Below are 19,782 nucleotides of genomic sequence, written 5' to 3'. Positions count from 1 at the left end.
TTCCCCCTACTTCGTTCTTTTATCTCGCGAATATGTTATTGCAATCCTTAACGGGAGCGTTTCAATAAACTGATTGAAAATAGTTTTGCATTTACCATTTTAGTAAAAGGTGAGCTTTTAAGCCTGAGAAATCACCCCGTAAATGCACACGTTTAATTGCACATGTGTTAATATGTATGCTTACACAGTATTAAAAGACACTCAACAAGTACACAGTATTAAAAGACACTCAACAATTAATGTCATTTACCTTCGTTCCCGCGTTTGACTTGTGCTGTAAATCTCTTCCTCGTTTTCAGTTCACGTGATTACGTAGGAGGCGTAATACGTGATGACGCGATACGTGACTCCGCCTCCTCCATTAGAGTATATGGACAAAAAACAGGTTCCAGTTATGACCATTACACGTAGAATTTCGAAATGAAACCTGCGTAACTTTTGTAAGTAAGCTGTAAGGACTGAGCCTGCCAAATTTCAGCCTTCTACTTACACGGGAAGTTGGAGAATTAGTGATGAGTGAGTCAGTGAGTGAGTGAGTCAGTCAGTGAGGGCTTTGCCTTTTATTATTATAGATATATATATATATATATATATATATATATATATATATATATATATATATATATATATATATACTGTGTATGTGTATATATATATATATATATATATATATATATATATATATATATATATATATAGTGTGTGTGTATATATATATATATATACAGTGGAACCTCTAGATACGAGTTTAATTTGTTCCAGCACTGAGCTTGTATAGCGAATTTCTCGTATCTAGAACAAACTTCCCCATTGAAAATAATGGAAATCCAGTTAATCCGTTCTGCACCCCAAATATATTAACATAAAAATCAATTTTCCTAACAAATAACATTGATAAATTATATATACTGTAGTCTACCTTTAATAAATAACACTGGTAAATAATATAACTGATTATTAAAAGAATCAAAACAGGTGTCCAAAGTGCAGTAGAGCATTCAATAAATCTTTAAATAAATAATCCTTAAAACAGTTGTGAAGTGGAGGTTTAAAATACACAAGAATAACAATCCTTTAACACGAGGTTAAAACGTCAAAAGGATGCTGTCTTTAAAAAACAGATGACAATCCCCGGTGCTTCTTCTCTGTTAGCGTCTCACCTGCGGGCTCTGCAACAGGCGAGACACTCTTAATGCAGCTGACCTTCTCTACACCATCCTGCTTCAGCTGTTTGGCTCGCCTGTTCAGCTCACTGTTCAGCTACACGCGAGCCTGCACTCACTCGCCTGCCTGCCTGCCTGCCTGCGCGCGCTCGCACTCTCTCTCTCTCTCTCTCTCTCTCTCTCTCTCTCTCTCTCTCTCTCTCTCTCTCCTCTCTTTTCTTTTACTTTTTCTCCCCCTTAACCGGCTCGCGCTTCTCTATATATGCGGGGAGGACATGGCAGCTGCAGCCCATCAGCCACAGGAACAATCATGGATGTGGGCAGTTTCCCACCTGTGCACTTAAGTGAGAAACGCAGACACCGCAGATCGCGGCTCGCAACTGCTACCACGCCCCCTTGCTAAGCCGCGAGCTATACCCACAGCCTGGCTCGTGGCTCGTTACGTGAGTCAATGCTCGTATTTAGATCTGAATTTTTCGCTCATACTTTCCTCGTATTTTGAATTTCTCGTATACAGAGGTGATCGTATCTCGAGGTTCCACTGTATGTATATATATATATATATATATATATATATATATACTGTGTATGTATATATATATATATATATATATATATATATATATACTGTGTATGTATGTATGTATGTATGTATATATATATATATATATATATATATATATATATATATATGAATGGAAGAGAAGGTCTGTGATACGGTTTGCATATTTGCAGTTGGAGATCCACAAAGGGAGAAAAAACGAATCACGTATCATAAAATAGTTTTATTCCTGAGCTTTCAACCCCTATCAGGGGTCTTCATCAGAGGATAATGCTTAGACTTACAAGAATCAAAGGCAATATATAGCAACACATTCGGGGGGGGGGGGGGGGAGGCGACTAAGTCCGTATGATCAAAAGGGGGGGGGGGGGGTTATCGTTAAATTAAAGTGCATATGTCCTTCTTAAGTTGGCATATGCTGGGTTTATGTCCAAGTGTCTGTTGATGGCATTTTCATCTGATAGCCAAGACTCGGCCAACTCTCTGGCGCTTTTTGTACTGGCCTTGAATTTTACTTTCATGTTGTCCCAGTTGAATGTGTGTCCTGTCGATTTAGTATGTGTATATATCAAAGATAGTGCGTCCTTTCTTCTGACAGCGTTGCGATGTTCCTGTACACGTGTTGAAATTCTTTTTGACGTTTGTCCTATGTATACAGCTGAGCAAGAATTGCATGGAATACTATAAACTGCGTTTCGTGTTTCGGCTGTCGATTTCTTGTTTTTAGCATTAAACAGGACCATGCGCAGATTGTTGGTGGGTTTATGTGCTATTTTGATGCCCCACTTGGTCAGGGTGCGTGCCGTGCCTTCTGACACATTATGGTGGTACGGGAGTGAATGCCAGGTGGGGTGGGGGTTCTGATTTACGTCGCTTGTATGCTGATTCCTTTGGCGCCTGCTGTGTAGACTCCGATTAATGAATGATTTTGAGTATCCGTTCGAGGTGAAAAGTTGAAACAGATAGCGTCTCTCATTAATTTTTGTTTTCCTTGGTATTACAATGCGTGTGGACTCGTTTAAATAGGGTTTTCACGCAGCTACGTTTATGAGATACCGGGTGATTGCTGGCGAAGTGTAGAATCTTGTCTGCGTGGCATTGTTTGCGGTAAACACTTGTGGTCAGGGTGGCGTCACTATTTCTTTTTAATTTAACGATAAACCCCCCCCCTTTTTGATCATACGGACTTAGTCACCTCCACCCACTGTGTATATGTATATATATATATATATATATATATATATATATATATATATATATATATATATATATACTGTGTATATATATATATATATACTGTGTATATATATATATATATATATATACTGTGTATATATATATATATATATATATACAACAACAACAACATTTATTTATATAGCACATTTTCATACAAAAAGTAGCTCAAAGTGCTTTACATAACGAAGAAAAGAAGAATAAAAGACAAATAAGAAATTAAAATAAAACAACATTAGTTAACATAGAAAGGAGTAAGGTCCGATGGCCAGGGTGGACAGAAAAAACAAAAAATAACTCCAGAAGGCTGGAGAAAAAAATAAAATCTGTAGGGGTTCCAGGCCACGAGACCGCCCAGTCCCCTTTGGGCATTCTACCTAACATAAATGAAATAGTCCTTTTTGTAGTTAGGGTTCTCACGGAGTCACTTGATGCTGATGGTTATACAGACTTCTGGCTTTTAATCCATCCATCATTGTTGGAACATCATGGTGCTTTGGGTAGATGGTGGTGGCACAAGCCACCACCAATAGGACACCGGAAAAGAAAACAGAAGAGAGAGTAGGGGTTAGTACAAATTTTGAATGAATAGTTATTATAATGAATTGGATATACAGAGTGTCAGGATTAAATTACAGTGAAGTTATGAGAAGGCCATGTTAAAGTAATGTGTTTTCAGTAGTTTTTTAAAGTGCTCCACTGTATTAGCCTGGCGAATTCCTACTGGCAGGCTATTCCAGATTTTAGGTGCATAACAGCAGAAGGCCGCCTCACCACTTCTTTTAAGTTTTGCTCTTGGAATTCTAAGGAGACACTCAGTTGAGGATCTGAGGTTGCGATTTGGAATATAAGGTGTCAGACATTCCGATATATAAGACGGGGCGAGATTATTTAAAGCTTTATAAACCATAAGCAGAATTTTAAAGTCAATTCTGAATGACACAGGTAACCAGTGTAGTGACATCAAAACTGGAGAAATGTGTTCGGATTTTCTTTTCCTGGTAAGGATTCTAGCAGCTGCATTCTGCACTAACTGCAAACGATTGATGTCTTTTTTGGGTAGTCCTGAGAGGAGTGCATTACAGTAATCTAGCCGACTAAAGACAAACGCATGAACTAATTTCTCTGCATCTTTCGATGATATAAGAGGTCTAACTTTTGCTATGTTCCTTAGGTGAAAAAATGCTGTCCTAGTGATTTTATTAATATGCGATTTAAAATTCAGATTACAATCAACGGTTACCCCTAAGCTTTTTACCTCCGATTTGACTTTTAATCCTAATGCATCCAGTTTATTTCTAATAGCCTCATTGTATCCATTATTGCCAATCACTAAGATTTCGGTTTTTTCTTTATTTAATTTGAGAAAGTTACTATTCATCCATTCTGAGATACAGGTTAGACATTGTGTTAGCGAATCAAGAGATTTGGGGTCATCAGGTGCTATTGATAAATACAGCTGTGTGTCATATACTGTGTATATATGTATATATATACAGTGGTGTGAAAAACTATTTGCCCCCTTCCTGATTTCTTATTCTTTTGCATGTTTGTCACACAAAATGTTTCTGATCATCAAACACATTTAACCATTAGTCAAATATAAACACAAGTAAACACAAAATGCAGTTTGTAAATGGTGGTTTTTATTATTTAGGGAGAAAAAAAATCCAAACCTACATGGCCCTGTGTGAAAAAGTAATTGCCCCCTTGTTAAAAAATAACCTAACTGTGGTGTATCACACCTGAGTTCAATTTCCGTAGCCACCCCCAGGCCTGATTACTGCCACACCTGTTTCAATCAAGAAATCACTTAAATAGGAGCTGCCTGACACAGAGAAGTAGACCAAAAGCACCTCAAAAGCTAGACATCATGCCAAGATCCAAAGAAATTCAGGAACAAATGAGAACAGAAGTAATTGAGATCTATCAGTCTGGTAAAGGTTATAAAGCCATTTCTAAAGCTTTGGGACTCCAGCGAACCACAGTGAGAGCCATTATCCACAAATGGCAAAAACATGGAACAGTGGTGAACCTTCCCAGGAGTGGCCGGCCGACCAAAATTACCCCAAGAGCGCAGAGACGACTCATCCGAGAGGTCACAAAAGACCCCAGGACAACGTCCAAAGAACTGCAGGCCTCACTTGCCTCAATTAAGGTCAGTGTTCACGACTCCACCATAAGAAAGAGACTGGGCAAAAACGGCCTGCATGGCAGATTTCCAAGACGCAAACCACTGTTAAGCAAAAAGAACATTAGGGCTCGTCTCAATTTTGCTAAGAAACATCTCAATGATTGCCAAGACTTTTGGGAAAATACCTTGTGGACTGATGAGACAAAAGTTGAACTTTTTGGAAGGCAAATGTCCCGTTACATCTGGCGTAAAAGGAACACAGCATTTCAGAAAAAGAACATCATACCAACAGTAAAATATGGTGGTGGTAGTGTGATGGTCTGGGGTTGTTTTGCTGCTTCAGGACCTGGAAGGCTTGCTGTGATAGATGGAACCATGAATTCTACTGTCTACCAAAAAATCCTGAAGGAGAATGTCCGGCCATCTGTTCGTCAACTCAAGCTGAAGCGATCTTGGGTGCTGCAACAGGACAATGACCCAAAACACACCAGCAAATCCACCTCTGAATGGCTGAAGAAAAACAAAATGAAGACTTTGGAGTGGCCTAGTCAAAGTCCTGACCTGAATCCAATTGAGATGCTATGGCATGACCTTAAAAAGGCGGTTCATGCTAGAAAACCCTCAAATAAAGCTGAATTACAACAATTTTGCAAAGATGAGTGGGCCAAAATTCCTCCAGAGCGCTGTAAAAGACTCATTGCAAGTTATCGCAAACGCTTGATTGCAGTTATTGCTGCTAAGGGTGGCCCAACCAGTTATTAGGTTCAGGGGGCAATTACTTTTTTCACACAGGGCCATGTAGGTTTGGATTTTTTTTTTCTCCCTAAATAATAAAAACCACCATTTACAAACTGCATTTTGTGTTTACTTGTGTTATATTTGACTAATGGTTAAATGTGTTTGATGATCAGAAACATTTTGTGTGACAAACATGCAAAAGAATAAGAAATCAGGAAGGGGGCAAATAGTTTTTCACACCACTGTATATATATATACTGTGTATATGTGTGTGTATGTATGTATGTATGTATGTGTATGCATATGTATGCTCTTCGATTAAAAAAAATCATTATTAATTGAACAATTACAATTTTTAATTGAAATGAACTGCATTGTAATCGCGATTTATCATATTTCCTACCAGCATATTAATATTTTTCTATAATTTATGAATAGCTCAGTGATTAACTTTTCTAAAAAAAAAAAAAAAGTTTTAATAATCACTTTTCTATGCATATTAAATATTTCTGTTTGTTAATTGAACAGTTTTATGTAACAGAAACAATGCCCAACGAACACCAAGCACCTGCACCCCCACCTCCCAGCAAGACAGCATACCAAAAGCACTAATAGTTACACAAACATTTTTATATTAAAACAAGGACTAACAATTACACAAATATTAAAAAAACAAATATCAAATCATGATTCATCTTTTGTGCACAATCAGCACTGCTATAACTGAAATTGTGCTTAACTGCGTGATGCACACAAGTCCACTCCTTGGCTGTTACCTGGAGAGGAGAAGTCATTAATTAAACTGAAAATATGTATAGATAAGGATTTTTAATAGCAAAGCATTGACTGAAAAGAAAACCTATAAATATGTATTTGATAGAATTATTTATTTAGATGTTTTAAATTGCATATTGCCATAGAATGTACCATTTTTTAATTATAAAATAAGTCTGTCTGTCTTAACCTTCAGCCCAAATGGATGGAAATATTAGCATGATCAGTTTGAATTGATTACTGTGTAGTTTTATTGGTTCCAATATAATATAGGCTAAAGTAGGTTATAATTTAGGCAACAGTAGGTTATGAACGATTAATTAAACAACAACAACATACCATGTCTATGTTGGAGTAAGTGTGAGAAAGGTGTAAGGAATCAAACAATTCCACTCTTTGTCACTTGGTCTTTGGCTGCTCGGACATGAATAGCACTTGTACTGTGCTGCTTCAGGTCAGATATTCCTCCATGGGCAACCATAAAAGCTCCATGGCAAAAGTATTTGTGTTATATAGAACATCTCTGAAAATTTTAGGTATGAGGGCATACTTCTACCATCTACTACTTCATACCACCTACTTCTACCATCGCAGTGGAGGTTTAAGTCTGTTATCAAATATAACTTTGCACTTTTCTAACTTATTTTCACAGAGTGCGGATATGGAGGACAGATTGCAGCTTGAAAGCAGTCCACTAGAGTGGAGTGTAGCTGATGTGGTTCGGTTCATCAAGAAGACAGACTGTGCTCCCCTGGCACGGATTTTTCTTGATCAGGTATTAACATATTTTCTAGGTTGATAAATGTGTTGTGCAGGAAATGTCTGGTGTGGCTAAATTCTGTGTCTAATAATGTGGATGAATCGCTCTCGTGTACATTGTAACATTTGCACTTTGAGTGAATGATGAAGCACATCACTACACTTCACAGTCCTTTTCCTGTTAACAGAGAAGGGTGTTTTGGAGCTTGGCCAACAATACGCTATTTATAAGGTTTGCACAAGAAGCAGTTATTAAAGTGCTGCAATAACATGAATTTATACACATTCCTGTCCTTATAATACATGGAAGGAGTGTATAAACTAAAGGAACAATGAGTGTTACGTTTCTAGTCAAAAACAACACATCTGTTCCCCACTTAGTTGCACAAGTTTCCTAAATACAAGATAACAAGTAACTAATCCAATTGGTCCCAAAAAACTATTTTAATAAATAAAAACAAACTGTTTCAAATAGTGAAGTTTACAAAGACTATAAAAGGTGTGACAAACATCAGGAGACCACAGAATATTCCTGAGAAGTGGACAAAAGGACAGAACTATTATAAAGTAAAAACAGTTTTGTCTCGCTCTATAGTTATGTCTTCTTCTGAACGGGAATATTCACTGCACATCAGTAGTCCTCAATTCCTGTTGCATGATCCCTTTTTACCTCTACCTTAAAAGTAAATTCTTTGAGATAGGAACATAACCATTTATAGTCCATAAAAGTAATACAAGGGGACTGCTGAATGTCTGTAGCTTTGTGATTTGCCTTGGCGTCAGTTACACTAGTTTCTTCATGTTTGTTATTGGTTGCCACATGATTATTCAGTAAAATTAGCCTACTTCTACCAAACGCAAATTCTGTGGTGAGTGATATACTGCCCTCTGCTTAGCTTGCTATTTATTGCACTAGAATGTAATCTAAGACACAGCCTATACACAATACTATTGACACATCACAGAGAGTTTTTGTCGTAATAAATATTCCCAACAACACCACCTCCCTTCTCAGAACCAGTGAAACCATCAAACTGAAATGCCTGACAAGCAAATAACACAGGTAGGGAGTGTAAGGAGAGAAAGGTGAGAATGATAGGCAAATCTGTGAGGAGGAACAGACCGTGGCATAAGATTGAAATGTCAAACTGAAAATAACAAATGTCGCTGCATGGATGTGATGATTTTCAGGGCATTAAGAAAGGTGAGTGAATAGAGTGGAGGTATACAGTATATAGTGCCATGGCAGTATTATATACTAAAAGCAGTTTCATTGACCATGGACAGCTGGTCAGTGCTTATTTGCATGTACACAGTTAGTTCTAACATTGAATCTAAATCTGTAGCAGAAGTGCGAAGAAGATTTTGCATTAACTTTAACATGTTTCTGAGGGACGAATTCCTTCTCTTAACACTATTTTAAAGTGGTCCAACAAGTTTCAGTCTGCTGTTAATGTTCAGGATGTTTGTTTTGGATCATTGATAACTCTAACGCCAGAAAATATCAAAAGGTTGAGACAAGCTGTAGACATTCAGCACAAAGTCCATCAGCAGCAATAAACATTTCAAACTGTTTTTTTTTTTGTTTGTTTGTTTCATTGTTTTATTTGATATAAAAAATAGGTAAACTGAACTGTTCACTAAATTATTCATCAAGCTTTATTCTATCACCCATATATTATACAAATGGTACATGTTTTTGGAATAATGTAACTGCATTTACTGTTTTTAAATAGTTTCCATTTATTATTTTTCTCTGTATAGCTCTCCTGTCATTATCATAGTAATCCTCTTCGCGGGTCCCAGTATAGTGTTGGTTTTCTGTTTTGGTCCCCAGATTAAAATGTTTCAAAACCAGAAGTACATCAGTACTTGATTGTTCCATATGGAGAGTGGTTTGTAGTCAATCACATTAACTAATTCCCTTTGTTTTTATGTCGGGAAAGTTTTTTTTTCTTTTTTACGCAAAAGTTTTAGTGACAGGTACATCAGGAGATCCATCCATCCATCCATCCATTTTCCAACCCGCTGAATCCGAACACAGGGTCACGGGGGTCTGCTGGAGCCAATCCCAGCCAACACAGGGCACAAGGCAGGAAACAATCCTGGGCAGGGTGCCAACCCACCGCAGGACACACACAAACACACCCACCACACACTAGGGCCAATTTAGAATCGCCAATCCACCTAACCTGCATGTCTTTGGACTGTGGGAGGAAACCGGAGCGCCCGGAGGAAACCCACGCAGACACGGGGAGAACATGCAAACTCCACGCAGGGAGGGCCCGGGAATCGAACCCAGGTCCCCAGATCTCCCAACTGCGAGGCAGCAGCGCTACCCACTGCGCCACTGTGCCGCCCATCAGGAGATCCGTTAAGCACTAAACCATATGTTTTATTATGCTGTGGCGTCACTGCAACAGTGGCTAGGACAAGAATACCTTTCTACATGCCTGTTCATAATACCAGATAAGTAGTGGGTGGTGCTCTTTAAAAACTTGGAGATCATATTTTAGTTGATATCTGATCTACTTTCAGTAACCTGCCAGAGTTTGCACGGCTGAGTGTCTCCTTTCTGAGTATGCAAACCTTGGAGGGGAAGGAGGAATGTATTGAATTACAACATGGCTCCTTCAAAGCTTTTGAAACAAAAAGACTAAGTGATCTTGACATCTTGTTTGTTTTGCCAGGAAATTGATGGCCAGGCTTTGCTTCTGCTGACTCTTCCTACAGTTCAGGAGTGCATGAACCTGAAATTAGGACCTGCAATCAAACTGTGCCATCACATTGAAAGAGTAAAGCTTGCCTTTTACAAACAGTTTGCCAACTGACTGAGTTTGCATTCTTCCACTCTGCCTGAAAAGCAGTTTCAAAGGAGCTACAAATCTCTGAAGATGCAGCACTCGTAAGAGAGGACCAGACACAAGACTTCCGCCAGGCAACGCTGTGTCATCATTTGCCTGTTTTTGAACTAGGCAAATAGTTGAGGTCGGAGATTACTCTGAGTACGATCATTTGCTGGAGTGGCAATCTGATAGAGGATTTGGTGACTGGGGGTCTCTAAACCTCCCTGGACTATTTTGAAATCGCAAATGAAGCAAAAAAAAATAGCACAAGACTAAATCTCTGAATAGCATGTTGCAATTTGGAGAGGTACAGCAGGGTGCACATAAACTTTGTGTACATATTTAAATTATTTTCCCCCTGGGAATTAATAATAATTTTTCTATGTAATGCTTTACATTGGTTGAACCAGAATCTACCATTTTTCTTGTTTCCTGTTTCTTCTTTAACATGTACTTGCATTACTGATGTTAACAGAAAGGGTACAGAGAGTGTGAGTGGATGGTCCTGCTGTTTGAAACTTTGCACAGTTAAGTAGTGAGGCATAATAATAATGGCATCTTTTGGGTTTATGCACAGCATGTGTATATGGGCAGCTAGGTGCGGAATAAAAGTGGCCATTTTATGCAGGGGTTGTTAGTCTACTCATTGAAAAAAAAAATCTGCCTGTAGCCATTTAGTCATCTTTTTATATGCTTTTTGTTTTTCAAAATTAGATGATATCTTCAGATTATTCTCATTAATTATAAAAAGTGCAAAGAATGTCAGACTTAATATAGTTGCTCACATAATCTCTGCATTTTGATTCTTATTTTGATTTTTATGGAGCGCTCTTTAGTTTAGTGCTGTATGGAAGCTATTTATTAATTACAGACACTCATGCATGAGGTCACAGAGTCATTGGATCTTTAATGAGAACTGTTGTTACCTTATCTCCATTAACGGACTCTGCAACCTTACTTTCATAAGGACTGAAGGAGCTTTACTACCTTTCTCAGTTATTTGCTCTGGTAATTATATGATCGTTTTATTATCTTTTCTGTTACTTTCTTTCTGTCCTTAGGCACCATTGTGTTTCAGCCACACTCGCATTCGTTCAGCTCACCTATTAGGCCATAGGTGGAAAACACCTTCTTGTTTGAATGTCTGCAATGGGTGGTGGCATGGACATGTAGCAGATCATGTTAAATGCTACAATAATATTACATTTTGATTATGTTCTGTGACAAACGAAACACATTTTTGGTGATCTCTGTTTTCTGGTATGTTAATGCATAGAATGCGAGACTGAAGGAGGACAGGCAAGATTAGCTGAAATTGTGCCTTTATCAGGTGTTTTTTTTAGTGAATCACATATTTCCTTACTTGCTGATTTTTGTTGGTAAGTGACATACCACCAACAGGTGAAGAAAGGGACAGGGCAAACAACAGTATAAAATTCACTTTTACCCAAATATGTTAGTGCTTGCAAAAAAAAAAAATCTTTCATGGCTTAAATTGGAATCTATGCAGGCTTTAAATGCTTGACCTCTGGGTTTGATGCTGGTGAGGATCTTTGCACGCTTCTTATTCTTGTCCTGGCGATATGGCAATGGCTCCTGAATGGTTTCCCTCATGGTTCGTAGTTAAATCATATGGATAGATGTATTGGTACGTCTCCTGTGAATATGGCGAATTTCACAGCAATTAATGCAATGTTTTCATTTTGCTTCATGAGACAGTTTACTGTGAGGGTACATTTGCCGCATTTGGTTGTACTTGCATCATCTCAGCTTCAGGTCCATCCTGATAGGGCAAATATGTTTTAATGGGGCTTAGTTACAAGAGAGGATGGCCTTCAAATTCAATTTGACAGTAGAACAGAGGGATTATGTGATAGAGGGTTCAAACCTGGAAAGGCAGTTGAGCCTGTGTTGGGACAGACAAGATGGTACTGGTGAGCGGCAAGATGAATGAGTTTGTGTAAGCTGCATATTGAAATATTTAATAAGATATCAAAGCAAAGTTGCGTTTAGTTTTCCACGTGTATCACCATTTCTTGTTTTGTATTATTTCATCATCAGTTCAGAAGGTGTGATTGCTTTTCCATTCAATACTCATTTTTACTTTGGTCAGCTCACAAAAAATGAAAAAGCAAAAGAAGGTTTACAGTTGTTCATATGGAAAAAGACATGCAGATCATGATTATTAAAATAACTTTATAAACTCAAAAGAGTGGCACGGCACATTTACGTACCATCTCATAAATACTTAAATTGGTGGCCTTCATTTTTTATACATTCTTATAGTCTACTTGCTACACTCAAACACACTTTGGCACAGAGTTCTTTATTGTGATCATTTTTTTGACGTGCTTCTCTTACTATGTGTAGCGAATCATATCATCCACAGTACGTGGTTTTCGAGAAAAGACTTCATTTTTGTGAAAAACCACTAAAGAAGTAGTCCTTTGGGATGAGGTCTGGTGATCATGGTGGCCATTCCAGTGGCCCTCATCGACCTTTCCACCTATTGGGTAATTGTACATGAAGAAAGTCATGCACTGTTCTGGAACAATGTGGAGGAGTTCCATCTTGTTGAAAGAAGAAGACTTCATTATCATGCTGTCTCTGTAATTGTGGTAAAAGTGTCCCTCAGTATGTTAACATACAGGTTTTGCATAAAAGTTGTATAAAAAAATAGGTCCAAGTACCCCTTTACACAGAAGACCCACCCAAACTGTAATCCCCAGCTGATTCAACTGTTCTTCTATCGTTACATGGGAATTTTCTGTTGACGAGCACAGACAGAGTTGTGCCGACTTAGCAGCACCTGAAATTTTGAATTGAGCTTTGTTGGTCCTCATTTTATCAGTGAGGCCATTGCCTTGTCAGTCTTCATTCATAATCACTTTGCCGAATTGTAATCGGTGATCCAGACCATCCTCTAACAACCCATGAAGCAATCTTGACCAATGCAGTGTTTAGGTTTGAAAATGTATTAGACTAATCAAAGATCTATGCGAAACGCGTAACTCAATAGAAGCTCTTTGTTTTGATTTTTTGGAGCTCTTAGTAAATGCCTGACTCACTAACATTTCATTTTCAAATTTACCGCGTGTTCCGTAAATTGTTTATCTTCTTGGTGGAGGTGTATCATATTCTTCAGTCCATTTCTGTGTAACCTTTTCGGCATTCTCTGTCTTCCAGTATTGCTTAAGTATCCACTTTCGTTTGTTAAATTACCAGCCATCATTATCTTAAGGATAAATTACAAATAAAGATATGAAATAATAAGAAGAAGAAGACATCATTACCTTAAGGATGAATTATAAATAAGAATACAAAATAATAAGAAGACGACACATAATACATTAACTAATAAGTAAATAATAATACAAGAATAACCTTTGTGTTTTTGCATATTCACGACTGTAAACCTACATTTGCCAACCCCTGTATTTATACATTTTCTTTGGTATCATCACTGTGACTGATGTTTAGATTAAGAAACAAAGCGCTGTTCACAAATTGAGTGTATCCAGGGGAAAAAAATATAAAATTATAAAGAGCATTTTGATGTCTTATATTTTACATTTTCATATTTAGTTTTTTAAGGTCATTTTTGGAAACAAAATACGGCAAATGCATCTCCCTGCATGCATAGTGACATCTAATAAACTTTAATTGCAGTGTGTTGTCTTGTGCTGCACTGTGCCATCCTCTGGTCCCACGTTTACATTTTGTTTTTGTCTCCCACCTGTGCTCCTCTGTGCAGTTGTGCTTAGCTCTCTTGTGGTCACTCTTCAAACCTGCTTCTTGAGAGTTGTTCCCGGACGCAAGGATGGATCTTACACAAAGTAGGATGTTGGTCCATTATAGAGAACAGTTTTACTTTATTCTGCACTCCTTGTGTGCAAAGACTGGCACCGGCAGGATGGCAGTAGTCACTTGTTATTTGGATGTATCATTCTGGCCCTTACTGTCACTTCACAACATTCTGGTGACTAAGAAACCATTGTGAATGTCATCTGTTCATGCTGCGTCATGTCTCTGTGTTTGGTTTTTTGTTGGGGTCATCTCTGCGTGGCACACTTAATTTGTCGTGACACGTTGTCTTAAAAGTGAGAAGCAAAAGGTAGAAGCTTCTCAAAACTTGCAAATGATGTGATTGTGTACTGCAAAGGTTTTAGGTTCAATTCCGGATCAGGAGAGCTGTCATGGCTGCCATTTTATACCCTTTTCCACTCTTGTAGAACTCCAAGATAAGTTAACTTGTTGTCTGTGCACTTCTAGGTTAGCAGAGAATAGTTTGTATCCGGGTGAGCCAAAGTGGCTGTAGGTTTTCAATCTTTGAAATGGTGACTGGAGCTAAGTTGCTGCTGTCTTGGATTTGCGCATGTGTAAGTGCAGAATTAATCACATTTAACTTTTTTTTTGTCACTTTAACAGGGACTAAAATTTAAATTTTTTTTAAAGCAGTGTGATAAGTAGCCCGGACACAGACAGACGGACTCCATGTTTAAATCCACCACACGTTTATTGTGCATAAACACAGTCCAATAAAGTGCACAACCCAGTGCCTCAAGCACCAAACTCCCCCAAAGTCCAGGCCTCTCTCAGTCTCTCATCAGGCCGCCTCCACTCTCCTGCACACAAACCTTGTCCACTCCTCACCCAACTCCAGTCCTTCTTTGCAGGGAGGAGGCCCCTTTTATAAGTGCCCGGATGGGCTCCAGGTGCTCCCCGGCACTCCCTAGACACTCCCCTGTGTGGCGGAAGTGCCGGCTGTGTTCCCGGAAGCCCTCCGGGTGTTCCCAGTCTTCGTCCCCCCAGCACTTCCTGGTGTGGCAGAAGTGTTGGGTTTCCGGGTTCTTCAGGCATGGGGGCGTCCCCTGGCGGAGACCACGGGCCCCTACAGGGTGGGGCTTCCAAGCCCTGCACCCGTGGCCCCTAATGGAACCAGGGCGGTCGCCCTCTCGTGTTCTGGAGGAGGCATGAACCCTCCTCCTGTCTTCCTGGGCGTCCCGGCTGGGGGTGGCACTCAGCCGTCTGCCACAGCAGGTAAGTCAAACATACATGTGATCTGTAACTCATGTCGCTCCTCCATATTATTAGAAGACACTTATTTCACAGAACCAGTATTAGTCTTTATTAGCCCACTTTTTATAAAATCTTTAAATGGAATGAGAAGCCTCAAAGTTTTGTTAGAATCTTGGCCTGAAGTCATTTTGTACTCTGGGAAAGCCAGATACCTGCAGTGGGGGCATTTAAATCAGTGAAGAGGTATATAAACTATGTAAAATAATAATGAAATCCAGAGTTCAGTTAAATAGACAAACTAACACCAGAATCAGAGACTGATTGAAGTGTAAATCAGTGGTGAGGATTAGCACTTTAGGACAGTTGTATTGTCCTGTGGTTAAGGATGTGGACTGTAAGCTGCAAGTTTCAGCCCAAAGTGAGTGGTGCACCAGTGTATGACCAGTCCAGCTGCACTTTACCTGTAACATGCTTTGGCAGAGGGATGATGTTCACTGTATCAAATTATTTTAGAGATGAGACAACAATTTACTGGATTGTTTGTGAGCTGGACACGAGGGCATGTTGTAAAACATCCTGAGACCCCAAATCATAGAACGGAAACTCTCGGGCCAGCCATCCTTGAACTCCACTGCTTTCTCTCACTGCTTCTCAGTGACTTCACAATTTCGCTGACATTGTGGTCTTTGCAATGTTTGTATTGCTTGGCTAATCATGGTTTACTTCATTGAGTAGCCTCTCCTCTATGAGAACTTTTCTTTAGGCATAACTAAAATCAGTCGCTGAGCTTTTTTCTTTATCTAATGTCATATTTAGGGATTTCAGCACTTAGCGAGGTAATGTGCAGAAACATGGACAGGGTTTTTGCTTTCCTCAATGTTCTTTAATAATAATAAAAAAGAATTATTATTTAAATTCTTCTGCCTAAATAGTCTTTGAAATAATTGGAAGCTTTTCTTCAAATAGTGTGTTTGTCCAAAAGCTTTTTGCACGGTATTGTATGGAAAATTGCAGATTAAGAATTTTAAAAAGGTGAATATTTTGTTCTTTATAAATAAAAATTGTACAGAGGTTTATGTAATATGAGTACTATTTTTAAAAAAAGGTGCAAAGAAATAAAACATCCTAATAAAATAACAGGCATTTGTTTCTTTTAAGCAAAATGCAGCATTTTTCCAATGACAACTCCTGGCCCATGAAAATCAGCAGCTTCTAATGTGTCTGACGCGCAGCACATTCTGGATCTGGCAAGAATACACAATGGCATGTCGCACGTAAGTAGACACGTGTTTAAGATGGCACAAAACTAAGGGCAGGTCTTGTGTAACCCACACTTGTTAACGGAAGTTTTAAAGAGCCATTATGTTAGCAGGCTTTGGAGGTCTGATGGTCCCAGATGACCTACAGGTAAAGCAACAGGAGATGTACGGTTCCAAATTGAATGTCCACAAGTCCTTTCAAAATGTTAAACTGATTGCTGACTCTGCTGAGAAGACCACACATCTGTCTGATGAGTAAAGACATCCTCAAGGTACAAATAGAAACTGCAGTTTCCTTTGGGAGCAATAAAGAATCTAACTGTCTAAAAAGGCTAATTATACAAATGCACATTTAATGTCAGCATATCAGAATTAAACACCCTACAAGGCCTTTAAAATGACTTGTGCATGTGTTTTTTTTTTGATTTGACAGAAAATCTGTCATTATGTCAGGATTAACCAGACTTGCTGATGTAAAAAGTGTTCCTAAAAATCGTAAATAAGGCCTTCCTCTCCGATCCTTTCCAGAGCGCCGGACACAGATACTCCCACCATGCTTGTCAGTAAACAGACAAACAGAATTTTGTTTTTAGCACCCAACCAGAGTGGCCATTTGTATTAAATGATGGCGAGTTGCATGAAGCACTGTCTAATGGCTACTGCCATCTGTTCACTTCTTCTAGCCTGTTTTTCACATATTTAACATAAAGACTGATACAATACAATACAATACAGTTTATTTTTGTATAGCCCAAAATCACACAGGACGTGCCACAATGGGCTTTAACAAGCCCTGCCTCTTGACAGCCCCCCAGCCTTGACTCTCTATGAAGACAAGGAAAAACTCCCAAAAAAAACCTTGTAGGGAAAAAATGAAAGAAACCTTGGGAAAGGCAGTTCAAAGAGAGACCCCTTTCCAGGTAGGTTGGGCGTGCAGTGGGTGTCAAAAGAAGGGGGTCAATACAATACAATGCAGTTCACAGAACAGCAATTCCTCAATATAGTAAGAAATAAAAAATATAAATTTTAGAAGTACAGAGCAGAATTTAACAGTAGATGATATATCCCATGATAAGATTTGGATATATTTAGAGTCCTGGAGACCTCATCCTTCAAGCTGCCTCCCCCATTTGGCCATTCCACGGCTGAAACAGTGCTGGGCCAGCCAATCCGATGAAAGGACCCCTCTTTCCCACGATTCCTGCGATCCTCCATCTGGGATGACTTTTCCTTAGGCAGGCAAAACAACTTGGCAGGTGGGCCATGGCACCAAGTGCCACATTTGAGTACCGAGAAGAAAAACAGAATAAGTGAGGGTTAGTATACAATTATAACTGTCATGTTACTTATGTTTAAGTGCTAATGACTAACAACAGAGATGCAGTCTGTACAGTTAATCAGCAGCTCTAGTCAGGATATGCTAAACTGAAGTAGTGAGTCTTCAGCCGGGAGCTGAGACCGAAGGGGCATCTCTTATAGTAGCAGGCAGACCATTCCACAGTTTAGGGGCCCTGTAACTAAAAGCTCGACCTCCCACTGTTATTTTATTAATCCTTGGGATCATAAGCAGACCAGCATCTTGAGATCTTAATGTGTTAATGTACAACTCGGCCCAATATATCTCTGTGAAAATATGAAGAAAAAAAAATGTATGCCAGAGGACCTGTGTTGACAAAGCGATTTTTATTTAATTTCTCAGGGTGATGAAGAAGTGTGAAAAGCTGCCCACAGTTTCCAACTCTTCACCACCGGCAAAGTTTGAAGCAGCCCTGGAGTGGACATCTATGTAATATTAGAGCTTCACTAGCTGACTTTCAGAAGCATCATGTTGAATGATGACGTTGGAAAAAAGCACACTTGAGGTTGAGAACTCAAACCCCATGATCATTCAGAAACAGCATTAGATGCTAAATGGCAGATGAAGCAAAAAAAGTTATAGTGTGTATAAAAATTTCTCACCCCCTTGGAAGTTTATTTTTTTTTTATTTTATTTGGCTTTTTGACACTGATCAACAGAAAAGGGATATTTTTAATGTCAAACAGAAAATAGATCTCTGCAAACTGGTCTGAATTAATTAGAAATATAAAACTCAAAATTTTAAGTATTCGCCCCTTTCAAGTCTATATTTAGGAGATGCGCCTTTGTTAGCCAGACAGTAGGACTTTGGGGTCCTTCAAAACTAGACTTGATGTTATTTTGGAAGAGTTAAGTGGATCATACTGGCGAGCTTTGGTGGGCTGAATGGCCTGTTCTCGTCTTGAGTGTTGAGTCTGCGTGGACAGGTCTCTCTGTCTTAGTTTTGCACATCTGGACACTGACATTTTTTTCTTTATTCTCCTTTATAAACTGCTTGGGCTTTGGCAGGTTGCTTGGAGTTCATGAATGAACAGGCTTTGTCAAGACACTCTCAAATTCTCAATCTGAACTCTGACTCTGCCACTCCAGAACGTTAGTGTTGTTGTTTGGAAGCCATACCTGCGTAGCTCTGATTTCATGTTTGGGGTTGATTTCTTGTTAGAAACCAGAACTCCTCCTAAGGTTCAGGTTCTCACAGATTGCATCAGGCATTCCTCCCTGTACTTTGCTGCATTAATTTTACCCTCACAAGACATCTGGACCCTTCTGCAGAGAAACATCCCCACAGAATGCAGCTGTCACCACCACCATGTTTTTGATAATGTGCAGTGTTCAAACAAGCAGAGCCAATGAATCCATTAGGCAACACAGGCAACTCCCAAGGGTGCCACCACCTGCGAGTTTGCCATTCATGATGGTTGAGTTGTGCACGTTCCAGACACCGAGGGAGACACGGTCCTTGAAGTCTTATTATAGTGATTGTGCACTAGGGACGCTGAGCAGCACCTTAAGTGACGTGCACTCCAGACCTACAAGAAACCCCCATTTTGCACTCTGGGCACTGAGAATCTCCGTTTTATGAAGTCAAATCGGTGTGAGATTTGTATACCGAAGGGACCATCCCCGGATTTAGAGCTCCATTTGGGCTTTGACCAGCACTACAAACCAGGCATTTAGTTTATTTGCCTAAAAGCTTAGTTTTGGTCTAATTGGATCATAGAACCTTCTTCTAGCTGACTTCAGAGTTTCCCCATGTGCCCTCTACAAAGAACCCACTTGTGTTTGTTCTCTTTGCCAGTCCCCCCAAAAAGCTGCAACTGGTGAAGCACCTGGGCAACAGTTGTCTGCACAGTCTCTCCAGTCTCATCTGTAGATTGAACTCCTTCATAGATGTCTTAGTGGCCTCCCTCTCTAGTCTTTGTCTTGCATGACCAC

The 19,782-nt window shown here is 39.2% G+C and overlaps 1 protein-coding gene across 4 annotated transcripts in view; it reads left to right on the top strand.

Annotated features, from left to right (window-relative positions):
* sfmbt1 (Scm like with four mbt domains 1) overlaps nt 1-14,655 on the top strand; it is a 107,967-nt gene extending 93,312 nt beyond the window's left edge. For all 4 annotated transcript variants that reach the window (XM_051921296.1, XM_028824695.2, XM_028824694.2 and 1 more), the window contains exons 20-21: nt 7,260-7,382; nt 10,057-14,655. In XM_051921296.1, the coding sequence (XP_051777256.1) occupies nt 7,260-7,382; nt 10,057-10,197 (264 nt within the window). In that variant the 3' untranslated portion in view covers nt 10,198-14,655. The remainder of the gene's footprint in view (nt 1-7,259; nt 7,383-10,056) is intronic.
* The last annotated feature ends 5,127 nt before the right edge of the window (nt 14,656-19,782 follow it).

The sequence above is a fragment of the Erpetoichthys calabaricus genome, chromosome 18 (genome assembly GCF_900747795.2).
Source record: "Erpetoichthys calabaricus chromosome 18, fErpCal1.3, whole genome shotgun sequence".
NCBI classification, from domain to species: Eukaryota; Metazoa; Chordata; class Cladistia; order Polypteriformes; family Polypteridae; genus Erpetoichthys; species Erpetoichthys calabaricus.
The sequence above is the reverse complement of the archived record's forward strand: the minus strand, read 5'-3'. Positions and strand labels throughout refer to the sequence as shown.